The sequence below is a fragment of the Cyclopterus lumpus genome, chromosome 4, assembly GCF_009769545.1.
Source record: "Cyclopterus lumpus isolate fCycLum1 chromosome 4, fCycLum1.pri, whole genome shotgun sequence".
Lineage (NCBI taxonomy): Eukaryota > Metazoa > Chordata > Actinopteri > Perciformes > Cyclopteridae > Cyclopterus > Cyclopterus lumpus.
This window is the reverse complement of record NC_046969.1, coordinates 18,280,615-18,299,876: the sequence shown is the minus strand read 5'-3', so window position 1 is coordinate 18,299,876 and position 19,262 is coordinate 18,280,615. Positions and strand designations below refer to the sequence as shown.

The following is a 19,262-nucleotide window of genomic DNA, read 5'->3' as shown; positions in this document are numbered from 1 at the left end:
TTATAGTTTTTATTTGCAGCTTAATTGTCCTGTAAAACTACAACTAGTGATGTTTTGGTGCGTCAAGGAGGGGCGCGTGGCAAAGTGAGCGAATGCCGCTGGAAGAAATCTCACCAAAGATGTCAACATTGCTTAACCACCCACACGAAATCGATTGTATTACCTTCAAGAAGGTGGCTCCTCGTATAAATAGGGACGCATTATTTCAAGAAAGACGGTGGTGAGCACAATCTGCCGGCTGTACTCTCTCTTCTATCCGGAACACACCGCCTGGAAGGATTTTCTGAAGACAACTGTGTCCCCTCTCCAGGACATACGCACATTTAACTCCTAAAGTAAGTCCAAAGTCCGATTGACTGAATTACTTTCCCCATGTATTACTCTAGAGGAAATGCGGCTGCTGCGTGAAGTGCATTCTGGTGATTAATTCCACTTTTAGAGGTTATATGTATATGTTCTCTCTGACTGATTTTATTTTTGGAGTAATGTTGGGAATGTCAAGGATCTGAAATGGCAAGCAATTGGGGTTCAGCATGATGCAAAGTGTACAGCTTTCTTTTTGGTTGTCATACTTAGATAAACTCAATAGCATGTGTAAAGAAAAACGTATTTGCTTATGTTCTCAGACAGTGAAGTCATGCAGGTGGAGAGGAAATGGCACATTCTGTTGACAATCTTCTTTCTGCTCATCACTTCGGGCCAGTGCATGGACAGCAAGGACGTCAAGCAGAAAGAAAGAAGGACCCTGTTGGATCTAATCTTACAGGTTATCAGAGACCGCCAGCACCGGGTCAAACCCATCTCCAGGCGCTGTAGCAGTGGACTCTTCACTTCAGCCCAAGACATGAAATTCTCCTCCCATGAAAAGCCTTTCTATGTTCCTAGGCTGGATAACAGTAGACTCATAGGTAAGCTGATACGATTTATTTTTAGGTTCTGATGAAAGCATAATCCCCATTTTACCGTTGGAGACAGCTGTCCTTAGTCTGGTCTGTGCTGTATACTTTATGAGAGCCATATGGAACTTAGTGTGTGCAAGTTAATGAATGAAAAAATGTTTGCCTCCCATAAATGGTATTTGGCAAGAATATGCTTAAAAGACAGAGTACAGCATCCAGATCTCTTTGTCCTCAAATGTCCAACTCAGTTTAGTTATATAATGCATGCAATGAAGGTATACTTCATCTGTGTAGGTGAAAAGGGCTATATGCATAGACTCTCATTTAGAAAGTGTGTTACATTCATCTTACATGGTGTTCTTCTCCTTTTCACCCGATATTGCTCCATCGTTCAAACTGCGATTGATCGATGAACTTGAGACATGATGGGTACTAGGAACTCATGTGGGAGGAGCATCGATGTGCCACACTTGTGAATGATTCATTCAGTGTGATTCATTGTGGAATCTTAAACATGAATGATGACCAGGGGCCCTGCACGCACACAAACGCACTGTGACGACTCAGAAAGCATCTCCAATCAAGAGCATCCCTGCAAGACGCATCCAGCAGAGCAGAGACACAGGACTGGCTGTCGTCGAGTCACATTCATGTAGATTATTCTTTGTGAATGTAGTTACGGAATAAGTCCATACGAGGAGGCTTAAGAATAGTCCAGTCCAGCTGACAGACTTTCAGCTCTAAATATTACCTACAAAAATAAACCTTCAATAAACCTTCAAAATGATTCTCAATAAAATTGATAGGTGTTAATTTCTCCTCTCATAAACGATCGTTGACCCATATCAAAGGTCTCTGACGAGTGAGATTAAGTTTGGTGCATCTTCGCCTTTATTGGTTAAATGAAGCATTATTTTCAGAGTGGGATTAAGTCATTTAACAAAGTCTTTGACGCATACCTCTTCAATCATCTGAGGTTTTTGGTGTAGGATTGTGCCTCAGTGGCATGTGCAATTGGAGTCTATTAAGAGCAGAGTGAACATACAGTGTTGTTTGTCTGCCATATCAGATTATCTTTTCCATCACTGTCAGTTAGATAATGTTTTAGTGATGTTGCACAGGCATCGTAAAGCTCAAAGTGTTGGCCCCAGCTTATGCAATTGGAAAAGTACCTTTCTCAGACCACTGACTAGATGGAATTTATCTTTGAGGTTATAAAAAGCAGCATATTAGCAAATGGTGCGTGGGACACTACCAAAAGATCCATGGTCACGCGAGGATAGATGTTTTGAACACACTGAGGGGGAATGAGAAACAACTCCAAATCCACTGATGTGAGTGTGTGTTGTCTTTGCATGTTTACTCAGAAGCAGTTTTTTCTGTCATATGTACTGTATATGAACAAGAAATCATGTTTAGACTGGAAGCTATAGACTTTTGTTTTATTTGTGTTGACATGTGCTTATGAATGCCTTGGAAATACAGTACACTGGTGCAGTATAAATCATGTTAGCTGGCTTTGTGTAATCCTCGCTGCCATTTTCACTCCTCACATTTCGGTTTTAGCTTGATGACACAGTCTGCTCTTACATGTCCATAACTCTTTGTAGAATATTAAAATATATAGTTGTGTTTGACTAGTCTGGGTAGGGTGGTTTGTTTTGGCTTTACTGTATATCTGGAATGTATATGTATTTCAAAATGACTTCCTCTGCTGGCTTTCAAATTGGCTAAATCTTCTTCTTCGTCCTGCAGTAGCGTAGTCTGGTCCTGGGTCTGGGGGCTAATGTAATGTTAGCCCAGTAACTACTTGCAAGGACTTAATCTGATGAGTATTAAACTCCCATACAATAATCACTTTAGCTTGTTAGAGTTGCCAGTGTGTTATCACACACCTCTGTGAGCTGCCTGCATGGACATTGAGGGACAGGGGGAGAACTGGATGTAATAACCCCATCGAGACTTTACTGACAATACAGATCTCCATAGAGAATAATGATTCACAATGATGCATGTTCATTTAGATTGCTGTAGTTAGACATTGTAAGATGCAGTGCTAGAAATATGTTAATGCACATTAATCATGAATAATATTAGTGCAGCCACATGTTGACCTAAAAGGGGATATATTGATAAATTCCCTGCATTTCAATAATGCATGCAGGAGGAGGATGACGACTTTGACATCATCGTATTTATCATGATGACTGTGTAACTGTTTTCACTCTCTCAATTGTTGTCAAATGACTGTTGATTGACAAGCTAACAGTGATTTTTCTTTTTCAGAAATTGTTCCTAGAGATGTGAACATGAAAAGCAAATTCATTCAGCATTTCACAGGTAAGAAAATTAAAATCAAAGACCGTATCAAGAGTGCAAAGATTACTTTCAAGACATGTTTTGGAGCACAGTAGTTACGTTCCCTATGCAAACTTTGGCTGAACACTCTTAGTTTCACCCCTTTGAGAAAATCATTCCTGTAAGCCAACATACTTCTTCATGAATACTGGCACTCCTGTGGGTCAGAGGAGGGCTACGCTGTGTCCTCTGTGCTGTCCAGCTGAACCCTGACTCCTTAACCATGTGTGTGCTATTGCACTGTTCCCTTTCGCTTCATACAAAGGTAGTTGATTTTAAGGCCCTTATACATCCTTATAGGATGCTCATCAACATTATTTTGTGTTAAGACTGTTAGTGTTAATGAGTGCATAGTTAACAGCTTATAAATGCATAATAAGATATGCATTAATTTTAATAAAACAATACACAAGCTTATTTAACAATGCCATAATAAATAATAAATACTTAGACTCAATAAGTTAGTGTGTAATGCTATTATAAGAAACTACTTTATTTCTTGCTTTGTACATCATTTGTCCTAAATTCTGCCAGATCCAAGAACTTCAAAGATTGTGACTTTAAACAAACGTGTTGATGTGTTTGCGATATCATACATTGTTTACTATCCGTATGGCTCTTTCTTGTAGGATGCATAATAAAGGCAACATGCTTTTGTATGCATTACCCAAAACCGTGACACAGATACGGTAATACAAGTGAACAATACAGAGGGTGTAATGATTTATGATCCAGAACTTGCCTTGTTTTTCCCAGAAGTGCAATGCTCCAACTTTGCTTGTACTTTGCATATCTAATGAGGTTTCCAGCAGATTTTGCATTTTCGTAAACCCTTTCTATGATAATATCATCCATGATAACATTGTCTATGATAACATTGTCTATCATAACGTGTAAGTTAAGATTTATCCTACAATTTCCAAACAGCATAAGCATGGTTTTGTTGAAATATAATGATAATTTCGGTCAAACCCAAATACTGACCCCTGAGGGAGTCTCAAGTAATATCCATGCATGTGGATTTTTGCTCACCTATGTGTACAAATTGTTGCTTGTTTCTTTATAGCTTCTCACCCAATTCAGCACAAACTCTCTGATACCACACCTTTCCAATTTGTCGATTTGTGATAAATTTACCAGCTTGGAGGGACAAGATACAACTGAGTTTGTGTTTGCAATACCATCTATGACATTCTAGACTGTTGTCGTATCAATAACCACAGTCAGTAGGACATTTTACTCTCACACCCCCTTATTAATATTGCTGTTTAACGCTCTGTATGCCTTTTTTTTAAACTGTCACCTTCTCGTGTTTTATTTAAATAGTTTTACTGTGCTAGTAAAGTTGATAAAGAGGAAATAATACTTGAAATATTCATAATTTTGCCCTGATGAGACTTTTTCTATTAAGCAGGACCAGTCAAGTTCTCGTCGGAGTGCAGAACACACTTTCATAGACTTTATCACAACACAAGGGATTGCTCAAGACCAGCATGTATGTATGCCTTTGCCTCTCTTGTTGCTCATTTTATAATGTGCTCAATGTGCTTTAAAGGCCCAGAACATTTATTTGAGTGAGTGAAAACAAACAAAAAAACATTGCCAGAGTTGGAGATTGTATACAATAAGTGGACGTTAATCACTGTGACGTCGGCCATCGGTTTGTGGACTTCTGCTTTGAGTTTGCCATTTCGGCCATCGCCATCTTGGATTTTTGCATCCTGAAGTGACACGAGAGGGTGGAGATTATTACAACCGAACATTGAAAAATACCCTTTTAGAAATGAAAACGCACTGTGAAAGGGTTAAAGTTCTAAGATAGACAAATCCCAGACCGGACAACACACCATAACAGCAACCGTCTATCACAAGGTAGCCACGCCCGAAAGCCGTGCTGCTTTATGGTCTAATTTACTCTAAATGAGACCATAATTTACTAAATCAACATCATACCGCATTGAAGAAGACTGAAAACTAGCAATTGAGACCATACACTAACGTTTACAATGTTTACTGAAGTAATAAATCAAGTAATTTTCTCATAGACTTCTATACAAACAGAAGAGTTTCCCCCTGCTGGCTATTAGAAAGAATGCAAGTTTAAGGCACTTCCGCATTGGCTTTACTTTTCAGACACCTGGTTGGATTGTTTCTATTGAGGTGGGAGTTTTTGCTTCTACCCTTTTTATGCTCTTCTTATTGGTTGTATGTTTGCTGAGCTTAGTTGAAAATAGTATATCTCACATACTATATCAGGATTTAGCAATATTTTATTCCAAATCTGATGACAGTTGCTGGTCTGTTTGACACTGATAATCAAATCAAACACCCACACAGTTCTGATGGAGGTTAGGATCTTTTTTTTCAAAACTTTTGTAAAATAAAATAAATAGTTCATATTCTATCCTTTTGGAAGAAATGTAGCATATTCCATGTATATACCACTTATATACCACAGTATATTTACCCTGCAACCCGATGGAGGGTCTTGAACCCCAGCGTAGGACTAGAAGTAACCAGATCTATAACCACAGTTTGCAACTGATGGAGCAATCCTTCCTATACATTTGGGAATTAAGGAGACATAGGAGAATTATTGCAGACAATGCTCCGTTGTCACAGATGGATGTCTTAGTTACACTTTTATTGAGGACAGAGTGAATGAGAGAAATAAGAACCTCTTTTTTACTGCCCTCTGTGATCAAGTCAGACTTCAAGCAATAAATGTCCTTTTCAGTGGTTTGGGCTAGACACACTGACATGGTGGACACAATCAGGATTCATTTGTCTGTTGGATTGGGATGACGCAGAGTATTGTTGAATGTATGGCTCATCTCTTACGCTAATGTTGCTGATGATATTAGAAAACATGAGCGAGTGTGTACTTTACATGCAGAGCTGCTCTGTTAAAGAAACATTGCAACACTGACGTCAGTTCTATTGAGTACTATGTAGTGCATATTATTCACATTATTTATAAACATCAGACACGTGTGTAAATATAAATATATCTGACCTCAAAACTTTATTTTGGATTTTTTTTGTCATTTGCTTTGAATTTTCAAGATGAGGCAAATTATATTTTGGGCCTTTGAAAGACAAGATGTTATGATAACATATTCATGTTTTTTTCCCCACTTTCTTTTTTTTTCAGATTACAAAAGATGTGCAAGATTGCTAACACGATTAGCAATGAGTCCACTCTGCATGCAATCGTAGATATTTCATGTGAGTAAAAGTGTGTTTTTTTTCTCCTTGGGTGGGGTTCATATCACTCTGATTTCTTGCCAACATCCCCTGCGGTAAAGTAAAATGGTTAATTAAGATAGACTATTTATATATATATATATACCGTATATATTAATCTGTTGATAATTTTCTTTGTCTTTAGAATTTCAAAATGATAGTGAAATATTAAAATCTTAAAATGTCTTCTTTGATCTGAACCAACAGCTCAAACCTAAAGATATTCAGTTTATAATGAAAATATTTTCATTGGAGAAGCTGGAATCTGTGAATGTTTCGTGTTTTTCCCCTACTTGCAATGATTAATCGATTATTAAAATTGTTAATGACTGTTTCTGTCGACTGACTAAGTGACTAATCAACCATTTCATCTCAACTGGAAATTTGTTTTCCACGACAGTTACTGCATGTGTTTTAATGCCACTCACAATGTCATGCCACCTTTTGGTCGACTGACACGAAAAGTATTTTATTGATTTTTATTGATCTCTGATTCTTATAAACATTACACATATCTATCAGTGGCTTTAAAATCAAACATGTTATAAGTACACACTATGAGAGCAAAGTGAGAACAGTAGATGAACAGCAACAGATGAGGGTGGATTCTTTATTAATGAAAAACCCGGCTACGTGCTTCTTTGACTCACATGAAACACACTAAACCTCAACATAGACATTCACAGGACAACGCGAGGACTCAGACGGTCGTCAGTGCAGTGGTTTTGGACAGATCCCTTTGTTAAGGAGATCTTCCATGACAGCAGGTCTGATGGGTTCACTACCATCTAGTCCTAAATCCAACATGTGCTCTCAGTGAACGCAATTAGCTCTACTGAGTGATTACTGCAAGAGAGCTCCTCTACACAAGTGTCCATTTAGGTTAATTTGAGTTCTTGGTGGTTTAGGACTTCTGGTGATTATAAAAATAGAGAGGCTGACACATTCTCAGGTATTCAGTTTCTCAAGTGAATCGGATAATCCTGTCTGTACTGTTCTGAGAAATCTAACAAATGTATGTCGCAATCGAGGGGCTTTTGAAAGCGTGATTAATTATTCTATTATTTAGTCCTCCTGATAATAGACATAACATCGAGCAATGCCAGTAATGGCAGAACAGTAATAACTCTCTTTAGAAGCCGACAACACAACTTTCTCAGAAAGGCTGAGATGTCAAGATGTGTCTTTGCCATTACTAGATAGAATAGTTATATGTTCTTCTCTAAAATACAGCCTCAAAGCATGCAGAAATGTTTAACTCTTATCAAGTCTGTTTTTCTTATTTTATTTTAGGTCCATAAAAGGGATCAATGTGTTGCCAAGGAAGTGCCTTCAAATCCACAGCAGTCATATGAACATTGTTGTGTTTAAAGCGTTTCTATTTTTGTTGTTCTTGTCATTATTGAAAATGCTGATGGACATTGTTGGTTTTTAAATGGATGTGCTTTTTATTTTAATGTACCTGTGTGAAACATCAAACTAAATACACCTATTTATTTATAGTATGTATACTTCACAATCATTCGACATCAGATTATTTTGTTTATAAAAGTCATATCTGATGGAGAGGATATTTTGGTTTTTTTCTCACCTTTACACTATTATGCTGATATTATATTCTGTAAACTGGTCTGAAAGATCTGTCATGCTCCTTTGTTGTCTTCATTACATTTTATTTGGCACTTGAGTGATTGCTGACAATGAAAACATATGGAACAGTGGTGATTATGCACTGCAGTATTGAACAATAAAGAATATTGAAGCACAGCAAATGTTGAATATTATTGGAGATGAGGGGAATGAGGGGCAATATAAAAGAGGATTCAGATTAGGTGTGTGCAGTCTTTTAACGACGACCCAACATGTATCCCAAACTCTACTGGCTTGTCCTCCGCTCAGTGTCATTTAAATAGCACTAATTAAAACTGGAATATTCTTCAGCACCTTACTGATGCAGCCTTCTCGGTCCCTGCTCCTCTGAGATGATGTTTCCATTGCTGTATTCCCTCTATTGGGAGTTTGTTGCAATGATTAGGCAATTAACCAAAGCTGTCCTATATCTAGGACTACAGGACTCAACAGATGTCGAGCAATTCAAGGTCAATGGCACGAAATATACAATACTTTGGATAAGATCGCCAAAAGCTGAACAAACTCCTCACACGTGCAAGGCAATTTAAACATTAGCATTCTTCTGAGATCAAATGATGCACCATATTTCAATGTAAATGGATAATCAGTTTCCTTTTTGAGAAGCTCTTTTTGACTTTTCAAAATTGCTTTGGCAAGAGTTTCTTGTTGATGAATGCCATTTAAGAGGCGTAACTATATTAAGCAAACCTTTTCCAGATCAACATAATCCAGTGAATGTAGTGTGCTGATATAACTGACCTCAAGCCTCAGACCACTTGACATGAGTATTATGCGGCGAACATAACGTCCAACTTGAAAAGATAAAAAAGCTATAATTTCCCCTCTGTGGCGTTCTGATGGTCGATAAAGGCGTCAGAGCTGCTATTTAATGCGACTTGTTGATCATTGTGCGTTTCTGCAGGGTGTTTACTCTCACAGTAACCCAGTGCTATACAGTCCTGACACAATAAAAAGGATCCAACATTCTTCTTCTTGTCATGCTGTATCATCTTGTTTTGAGACATGTCCCTGGGGAATAGTTACCGTGATTGTTTTTAGGGTAGTGCAATAAATATCGAGCCACGCACACACAGGGATGCTCACAGACTCTGAAGGAAACATCCGCTCAACCAAAGATTAGAGCAGCTCAGTTCTCACGCCAGCATGTCTCTACAGACTAAGCAGGAACAGTTTATTAAATCTGACCGTGCGTTTTTCAACAAAATGTGGCGTGTTGTGAGATCATTTAAAGGGCTTTTGAGGAAGATGAACTGTAATTGAGTTTGAGAACTTATTTTCTTTAGATATGCAAAACTCAATCCATGCAGGGTTTCCAATTTGATATGAGAACAGCCTAAATTCCTGAATATTTTCAAACCTGCAAAAACCCGCACTTCCTCTCCGTCATATTGTATCATGATTACCGTGGACAATTAATGGAAGCGGGTGGTGTTTTCGGCGTGAGCTATAAAAGGATTAGGGAGCTAAAAATACAGCTTGCACCTCACAGGGATGCACTGGGGATCCCTTCCCCTCCAGGTGGGCAAGGCAGGGACACCGGATCCTAATCTAAGGAGGATATCACTTATCTGGAGACAAACAGCATAGATTAGGAGAGGAGACAGAAGATGCACTGGGGACAGCATGTGGGAGGACTCTAACACAATTACACACAAGCACTAAATCCCTCCTATGAAACCTCTGAGGAAGGCTGGGCCGATAAATAGTAAATAGAGACCAAAGCTGGGCCATTTGTTTCCTGTCAGACTGCACCCGGATGCACCAAAGCTCAGCCGCAGAGAGAACACACCCCTCAATGTTTCAACAAGCGCACTGTGAAACACATCGGGTAAGAGACAGAGTTACAGACACCAGAGTTACAGACACCAGATTTACAGTAGACTTTGGACCTTTTCAAGCTAAAACACTGTTCTGAGTTGACAACAGCTCTCCAAGTAAATGGATTTTCCCAGATTCCCTTTAATTGACTTTGCAATAATACACACATTTGTAATTTGATTAGCCTATTGGCACTTACTAAAATATTACATTCTACTATTCAGGGAAGATTATGACTAGAATATAACCCAAGACCTAAACATGGCTCCCTTATGACGTATATCAACCCCCCCCTCCATCCGCACAAGAATTTTGTTGCAAAAGTAAACACTTTAATCCAATTTCTTGGACCCCAAAGCCTCATTCAACAAGCCACCTTATTTATAGTGATTGCAGTAGTCTTGATGGCTGTAAAATTGTTATGGGCTCATTGATTCGCTCCATGTCTCATGATTAATTCATGGCTCTTCCTATGTCTTTTTTCAAATGCATGAATCCCTACATGAGTCACCAATGATATACATGCAGATAATACAGCTTCCATTAGGAATTTGACAGTTGAAAGATGAATGAATTGTAATCGTCAGAGCTCTTCTAGCGTTTACATCGCACCAAAATGGAAATGTCATGCATATTATGGACTTGACAGATGTAATAAAGAAAGCAGCTTCTGTTGTTGCCAATATGTTTTGTATGCGTTGACTTCCCCACAATGCATTTCCAAGATATTATGTGGACTCTGGTCCAATTTGCACAACAAGACAGTTTGATGGGAAGTGGAAATTAATGCAGCGGTCTGTGTGCCAGCTGAAGTGTCTTTGATCCCGTGTGCTGGAGGTGTTGGCACAGGTCTCCCTGCCACCCACTCTGCATGCCCCACACTGTGTGTGCTCTGACGCCTGCCATGGCAAAAAGACTAAATGCACCATTAACTGCAAGGCATCTTTCAGCTGAATTTGTATTTTCACCCTGACATGTGACACAGTTGAATTAATTCACAATTAGCTTAGAGTCTGTTTCTTTATTTGGGAAAATGTGTAAGATTCACATAAATGTTCAACTATTAAAGAGTTCCTCAAATGCACAAAGGGGTGTTTTTTCTTCATGAACATATAGTCCTACATGCATAGCACCAAGCACAGGGATGTTTCTAGCAGGGTCGGCCCTCGACTTTTGGAAAACACACTAATATTACATTGACCCAGCTCAGACAATTTAAATAAAAAATGTTGTCCCTATAAAGCCACAGACACTAAAACTACTGAGGATACACAACAGTAGTTTCTCAATATTTCCTCTATTGTGTTGGAAGTTAAAAGCAGGACAAAAACCAAAAGGACAGAATTGAACCCAGACAACAACCACTGTGTGGAGACAGTAGAGGTCCGAACGACTTTCTTTAACTCTGAAATATAGAATACAGTCGAGATCTGCGACAGTACATGAAAAGTGTAATGAGATAACTTTATTTTGATTTGTCGCAATATAAATCAATCCTAATTTGACTATTTTCTGTTCCACATGAGGTCTATCATAACAATCACTCTCTTTGACAAACGCACACACCAGTCTTGTGTGTTCTTATGATATTACAAGGGATCTCATTAATTTAGTTATAATCCATTATATCTTTCTGTAAAAAAAAAAGTAAAAGGCCACTGTGGTCAATATTGCATCTGGCAGTAATTTACATTTCATCAGCAACAAAAGTATATTTCCCTCCAAACTTGTATATTTTAGGAAAAAGTTACCTCATGCTTATTACTTTTTAAATGAATTGCATTATCTCAAACATTGTTTTGTAAGCAAACAGCATGACACTTTATGGCTGATATGACATTCTATATCCCAGTTTGGGCCCAACCCCTTCCAGCCGTACATTCAGTGTGTGACGCCATTCTATCATGTAAACAATTGGCAGAACGACACTGGGTCTCACTAATAAGAGAAAAAAACATGATAATGCTAAACTATATGGGTAAATAGTAAATGTTGTATATGAAGAATATGTATGCAATAGTGTTTATTGGTGATGCAAATGTGATCAGTCAGAGAATAGGCTCCGTGTCATTCCAATTGACAAATGCATCTTTCCACCTGAAACAAAACAAACATTTTAAGGCATTTAGTGCTGACTCAAGTACATCATGCATGGTTACTTACATCTTCAAGCTGTATTTAAAGTATGCAAGGAATTTGAACTGCAACACATTCTTTGGTTGTGTATAAGATCTTCCGACATTACTGTGCATGCGGGTGTTGGTCTGTGCGTTTGAAATGCCAAAACATCGGTACCTTGTTCGGATACAGTGCTCCAGTGGAGGAATGAGATCTGTGTCGGCATCATGACAGCTCAGGGCCGATTCGCCAACAGCTAAAAATGCAAATACCTAATTAACATTTTCAGTTAAGATATTTAATTAGGGCAACAGCAAAGAATCTGAACCCTACTTAAGCATCAAAAAGAGAAGGACCCAGATCATTTAGATTGCAGGTAAACAAGATCAAATCATAAATCCCAGAAACTATACCCTAATACACATTATTCTGAGTGGTCATTAACTGGCATGAGAGGATGACAAGAAACATAAACCACCACCAAAAGAAAAAGGACACGTGCACTGCAGAACAAGTGATGTTACATACAGACAGTGAGGCGGATCTCCTCCTGTTGATTGGCCAGTCCATCATAATAGTAGAGTTCAAACTCCAGGCTTTGGCACCGATTGGTCAACAGCTCCCTCTGCAGGCCAAACAGCACGCTGAAGTGGCTTTCACTGCAGACCACCCAAATGGGGTAACGGGGAGTCTTCAGGTAAGCTCCTACCTGAGAGAGAGGAAAGCACAATGCAAAAGAGCAAAGTCTTTTATTAAATACCAGGACCAGTGAGTGGTAACGTGTTAAATGCCTTGCACACAATCTCAAGCTGCTTCCTGCTACAGGATTGGGAGAGCAGTCAAATCAAAACTGTCATTTGTGCATGCCAGTGTAAAGACACAGTTTTCCAGGGTGTAAGAACAGCATTTTGTTTGGAATAATACATCCTGTACATGTTTTGGTGTTTACTGTGTCTATTATAATAATGTGTAGAAAACTTGAAAATGTGAAAGATATTTAGCATTTCTTTTTTCCAAGGTCTTCCATTAAGGGAACAATGAGAAGGATTTTCTTAAAAAAATAAAACAATGTCTAGACAGAAATTGTCGTAATCCCTCTCAATCAGCAAGTATGTGGCTGTGTCTGCAGAGAGGCGGCCCGCTGCCTGTTTTTTCTCTTTTCTCCTCATTTTGCTGTGGGTCAACCGCTATAAAAACATAGCAACCAAGGAGAAGGCAAAATGGAAAGCATGCATTCAAGAGGAAGCTACGATAATGGCGGACACAGTGGCAAAACAAACCCCACAAATATAGCGAGGAGAAAATGTCAAGCAGACAAATTTCATTCCAAAACGAGAGGGAGGTTCATAGCTCTACTTCCTCTCAACTTTTGCTTCCAGTAAACATTTCATTTCACTTCACACAGTCAATTTGATTTGTTGCAATGCTACAGTTTGACAACAATAGAGCCTGATTTGATAACAATATAGCCTGTTACTCACCATTTTCTCCAGTTAGCCTTCTCTTATGAGAAAAGTAGTTTTAATAAACATGTTAATGCAGTGTATGTGTTGTTAGCTATCATATAAAGCCCAGAATAGGCTGAAGAACAGTCTTTCCTGTAATTATGGGAAGCACAGATTACATAATTACAGTAAAGAATGCCCCCTGAGGTTGTGTTTTAATTTTTTCTGTAGCAATTTCTTTAGAGATAAAGAAATTAAATATTCGTTCATTGTCGTCCGTTTGATATTTTGAACATCCTCAGAGTCCTTAACATTTTGAGTGCCATATTTGAGGAGAATCTGGGTCTCTGGGGGTTAAGTGGGGCGACAGTGGGTCAGTGGTTAGCATGTCCGTCTTTCAATCAGGGGGTCGGCAGTTCAATCCCCACTCTAGTCGATGTGTCCTTGAGCAAGACACTTAACTCTGCATTGCTCCCCGGGATGTACTGTATAAAGCCAAGTGAATGTCCCGTTACTTTATGTGAGCTGTACCCCAATCTTCTCTGAATTCAGAATTGTTGTTGTCTTCAACGTACATCTCAAATAAAAGGACAAATGAGGCTCGTCAAGTTTGCTCCATTATTGATCCCAGTTTTGTTCATCACTGAGTGAGCAGAGTCAGCCACCAATGTTACTCACCTTACAGATGTTATAGTGTTCAAACAAGGACATCAGGCCAACGTTACAGTGGCCTTTGACTCCCTTCAGTAGAGTCATGTTGCCATTGCCTGAGTCCAACTCCATGTCATTGTCGAAGACATTAGAAACTGCTCTGCCGCAGAGCAACAGGTTGACCAGCTCCTGGTGGACACACATTTTAGTAACCAGAATATGTTTTGTGTATACAGCAGTAACATTAAGTAGTATTACTCCTCTTACTCTTGTTGTGTGTCTTACACTCAGATCCCTTTATTGCACAACCTACTCCAAGTCCCGCATGCATTTACGTCCCTCAACCAATGCCATCGATACCAATTCCTGCACTTCCATTATTCATTCAAATGTGTCATTCTTAAAATCACAAACCAAACACAATACCAAGTGCTCTGAAGCTATTAACCCCGCAATTTCTAGTTTCATGACAAACCTGAGTGCAGTAGCCGTGGGCTCCGATGAGTGTGGTGGTGGGCACGTCCATATCGTCCCTTACTCTAAAGACAGAAGAAAGAGAAAGACCAATAAGAGTGATGTTTCATCATCTTACTAATAGTGATTGTTACACAGCACATCTAGTTCAGTTATTCAGCTAAAAAAACAACGACATACTTTTCAATGGATCGAGAGAGAACTGCAGATATGGTGAGTAGGATGCATCCCAACACCCCGGTCTCAAACTGTGGAACAACAGATTACAGCAAAAAGGTTGGCACTAAATTGTACATTTGACAGGCAAAATTAAACTGAGGAAGTCAATATTAATTTTCTTGCCTGATTGATATGCCGCTCCAGAAGATACTGCAGGTCTTTGACGTTATCCACCGTGAAACATGTTATCTAAAACAAAGTGTGATTAGAAAACTTCCAGAGCAGATTTGTTTTTGTAAAAAGTTCATTTTGTAAATTGATAGTATGGACAAAGCTACTTTTTGTTTATTACACCATTATTAATTTAATTTCAAATAAAAACCAACACATGTACAAATGCGTTTTGTACTTGTAATTGTGAATCCAATTATGTATGAATCTCCTACAATAATATTTTAGACAGTAATATTCCACAACTTCAACCCCATTAAAAAACGGCTCAATAAAATACTGTTGAAGAATGTTTGTCTGTCAGGAGGTGTGTGTTGCATCTCTCAACCTTTTCAAGCACTCCTTCAGATTTGTATTGTCCAGTTGGGGTGAAATGATTTCTCCCGGAATTTCTGTTTTAAAAAAAGAAATAAGAGGTAAAACAAAAAAGAAATAGTTTAAATCGATGCTTGATCAGATTTATCAGGCATTTCAGAAATCAATGGGTTTGATTTTTGGCTTCACTGGGTGAACAGCTAAGCCAGGTATTCACGTGCAATCAACCTACTTGAATACTGGTAATGAGTTTATGTCTACCGGTCTGGATTAAGAGGATAAAAGTATGATCTTACATTGCAATTGTGGCTTGTTTTTCCTCGCCAGCCCTCCACAGTATTTCAGCCGCCGCTAAAGCCAAACACTTTCTTCTGGTTGTGTTGGAAGGTCTTAACCTCCTGAGAACAAAGGGGCAGTTGAGTTGTGTGGTGTAATAATACAGTTAATACCAAATGCAATGGAGGTCAATACTTAACAGTGGCTACAAAGCATGCCTTGATGTGAACTAACGGCTGTAAAAAGCATCCAAGTGATTACAATAGGGCACCCAGTGGTTAACATGATGGCTCAAAGCTCTGAACTGAAGGATAACGTACTGAAGGCCTGTGTTACTGCTTTCAACGTTTTCAAATAGCAGTTTCTTTAGAACAAAGGCTTGGATGGATGCCAGAACTCCACAAGGACCCCCCTAGAAAATAAAAACACGGTACATGATATCATAAATAAAGCTTATGAAGTGAATGCACTACAGAATCTTAGAAGGAGGGCTCAGTAATGACAACCTTTTTCTGCACAATTCCATATCTCAGGTCGTGCATTTCTGAGAATGGGAAACCTTGATTCCTCCACTCAACATTGAAACAATTCAGGCTGGAACCAATCAGAATCACTTTCAACTCCTGGAGCAAAACAAGAACAGAAAACAAACCAAAAATCTATGACAGACACAGTGACTTTTACCAGCATAGAGCAACTAAAAGGCGCACTGGTGTAAATCACCGACCACGGCAGTGTGTTGGTCCATCGGGCCGCCCGCGAAGCTACGCTCTGCGACAGTTCTCTGGATGGACACTTTGGAGAGTTCTCGCAGATCCTCATCATCGATGTCATCTGGAAATTGATTAATACACCACCAGCTTTGACAAATACAATTTTTTTTTATAAAAGGCAAATACAATCGATGCAGCCTTTTTTTCTACATACTCACCTAAAACCATCTCAGCCACATTCAAATCAGCCCCATTTGGCCTGGTCAAAGACTTTACTCTAAGAAACACACACAATGTATATACACTCGTGAATACATCTCTGAGACATTACTTCAACAGTATAAAACCATGAGATTGCCATAGACAAATTATAATTAGATTAAAGCTATTTACTTTGTAGTTGTCCGTATGTCTTGTTGCACTTTTTCAAAGTTGTCTGGTGCACTCCACGACTCCCATTGCCCTCCTAAGCAGTCAGCTGAATTGATTCCGCTCTCTGAGCTTTTTTGATGTACGCCACTCACTAAAAGTCCATCCACAGACTGCTTGTTTTCTTCTTCTCTTCTGAGCAGCTGCTGGGGCCCTTCTAGCCTTCGAGTCTGCCTTTTTTTGTTTGATTCCTGAAATGAAAAACATCAGTAATCGAACAGAGTATGATGAATGCGAGTAATATAATGAATCAATACCCTTTTAAGAGCTCCATCAGTAGTCTAGTACCTGAAGTGTGCTAGCTATTGGTCCAGCAATCATGCCACGTCTAATTCGATTCATTTTGCTCCGTTGGGTGCTCTCAGTGGTGGAAGTCTTTTTTTCTGATTCTCTTCTGATGAAGCTCTCATTGTCTTGGACGGAAGCAATCAGTGGCTGGAGTTTATGATCTTCTGAGTGATGAGACCTGAAACCTGTTTTATTTTGACTGGAGAGTCTATCCGTCTCAGGCAATAATGATGTATGCATCGGTTGAGACGGGCAGATCTCTCCTATATCAGACCTGTTAGAGAGATAAATATATGATCAAACCAAAAAGTCAAAACAGCACAAAATAATGTATCAAAAAGCACACTCGAGAAATACCATAAGTTGGTGTCTTTGCCGATTACACAAGCTGTGTGATCCTCTGTCTTTGAGTCACTCATCAATGTTGGTGTTACTGCAGGAGAATTAGCAATCAAGTTCGTAGTTTGAGCGTAGTGCAGGGAATCACTTTTACTGATGGGGATCTGGTCATCCTTAAGGCCCTCAACCTGATGCTTTACAATAATCTCCAGTAATGTTTTCAGGGGGGAGAGCTGAGCCTGTAAAGACACGGAGAGAGAGAGGTGTGCAGCAGACTTTTCTTTAAATGTCACCCATTTGCACAGCAGCCAGCCTCCAGCTGCACGACTTACTTTATTCTTTCTATAGAGACCCTCCATGTTGAGGATCTGCCTCAAATGTGATCTGTTGTTGACACTGGATTCTGTGCGCGGAAGTTCTTCATCCATACAAGCGATCGTCCTCCTGAGTCCCTGCGTATGGAGAGCGTGTTACACCCTATTATGCAACACCACAAGGGTTTAACATGCTCGCGTTTATAGTGGGGGGAAACACATGTACCACTTAAAGTTAGCAGCGAGCTACAACATTGTGACCACAGCTGTTCCTAAACAGAGTCACACATTATCTCAGCGTGAACTCTCGTGCTGCTGGTGGCACAGCGCGTGCAGAATCACAGACGTCATCGTAACACCTGAGCTAACGTTGAGCTAACCCCACATTGCTGGGCTGGGAGGGGGCTAACGCTAGCTCAGCCCCGCCTTGAGTTCACTCACTAACTTAACTCACGTGAGCTCAACTCACCTTCCGGCTCAGGTATTCCCGGACAACGGACGAAGACGCCTCTTCGACGGACACGGCCATGGTGGTGGGTCGACCTTCCTTGTGCCAAAGATAACCGACGAGACGCGGCTCTGACGGGGGCGTCTAGCTAACGGTCCGGTGAACCGCTACACGGCTGCGGGGTGTGCTGCGCCATCTGTGTGAGTTATACGTTACAACAAGTGTCTATGTATTATGTTTCGGCGATGTGCATTACCATGGTGATGGGCAAGCGGGTCTTCTTCTTTGTTTTTTTTTAAAGGCAGCCTGTATCCTTAACGCTGCACTACTGCCATCTTTTGGAGTTAACGTTAGTTGACGCAAACTCCTCTCCAGCATGTTATTCTCTCCTTTCCTAAAGTTGATGGTACCTTTATGGTCACAGCAACCGTGTGGATGCTATGATGTGAAAGATGCTGTTCAGATTTTTTTTGTTTTATTCTGAATCTAAGCCTGATAGTCTTTTTTTTTCTCTCCAGTATTTCTCACAATCACAACTCTCTTTTGCGTGTCATTTAAATGTCTTCCTCTCATCTTCTGACCCCAGTGTTGCAGCCACTATTTATTGTTTCTTTCAATATAATGCCATGCCCTTCCCTTGTGATTGTGAGAGACTCATTTGTGTTCTCTCTGTTTGTATCAGCTTGTTTCGTTGGGTTGCCCTCTCTTTCATTACCCAGAATGCCTGTGTGAGCAGGAACCCAAATGGAAACGACCTCACTGCCTTGTTTCCTTTTTTGTACTTGAGCTCCTCTCATCCTCCGGACACAACACTTGATCCATAGTGTCCTTTCCTCTCTTGAATCCACATTGGTGTGTGACCACATTACCGCCTTTCTCCAAGAATTGCATGAGCCTCTCATCTGTTACCATCTGTTACATACATTTACAGATGTGTGATGTCAAGGCAATAGGTACACAGTTTGTTGGTTTACTGGAATCCTTCCCTGGTTCCTTTTCAGTATAATTATTGCTTCCTTACGGCTCTCGGTGATTCTTCCTTCTTCCAAACTTTATTGAGTAACATCCACAACTTATTCAGTCCCTCC

The 19,262-nt window shown here is 39.7% G+C and overlaps 2 protein-coding genes across 2 annotated transcripts; one reads left to right on the top strand and one right to left on the bottom strand.

The window, feature by feature from the left end:
• Positions 1-637: 637 nt before the first annotated feature.
• On the top strand, positions 638-6,476 carry alkal1 (ALK and LTK ligand 1). The gene is made up of 4 exons (XM_034531692.1): positions 638-908; positions 3,186-3,239; positions 4,669-4,752; positions 6,412-6,476. The coding sequence occupies exons 1-4, from the start codon at positions 638-640 to the stop codon at positions 6,474-6,476; spliced, it is 474 nt and encodes a 157-aa protein (XP_034387583.1).
• Positions 6,477-10,096: 3,620 nt separating this feature from the next.
• mindy4 (MINDY lysine 48 deubiquitinase 4) lies at positions 10,097-18,891 on the bottom strand. Its single transcript, XM_034531170.1, has 18 exons — positions 18,196-18,891; positions 17,745-17,864; positions 17,431-17,651; positions 17,074-17,347; positions 16,750-16,976; positions 16,575-16,633; positions 16,371-16,477; positions 16,150-16,266; positions 15,964-16,055; positions 15,664-15,765; positions 15,381-15,444; positions 15,005-15,070; positions 14,843-14,910; positions 14,664-14,727; positions 14,216-14,377; positions 12,621-12,801; positions 12,270-12,348; positions 10,097-12,071 (listed from the first exon to the last, which is right to left on the bottom strand). The coding sequence occupies exons 1-18, from the start codon at positions 18,253-18,255 to the stop codon at positions 12,023-12,025; spliced, it is 2,112 nt and encodes a 703-aa protein (XP_034387061.1). The 5' UTR covers positions 18,256-18,891; the 3' UTR covers positions 10,097-12,022.
• Positions 18,892-19,262: the final 371 nt, after the last annotated feature.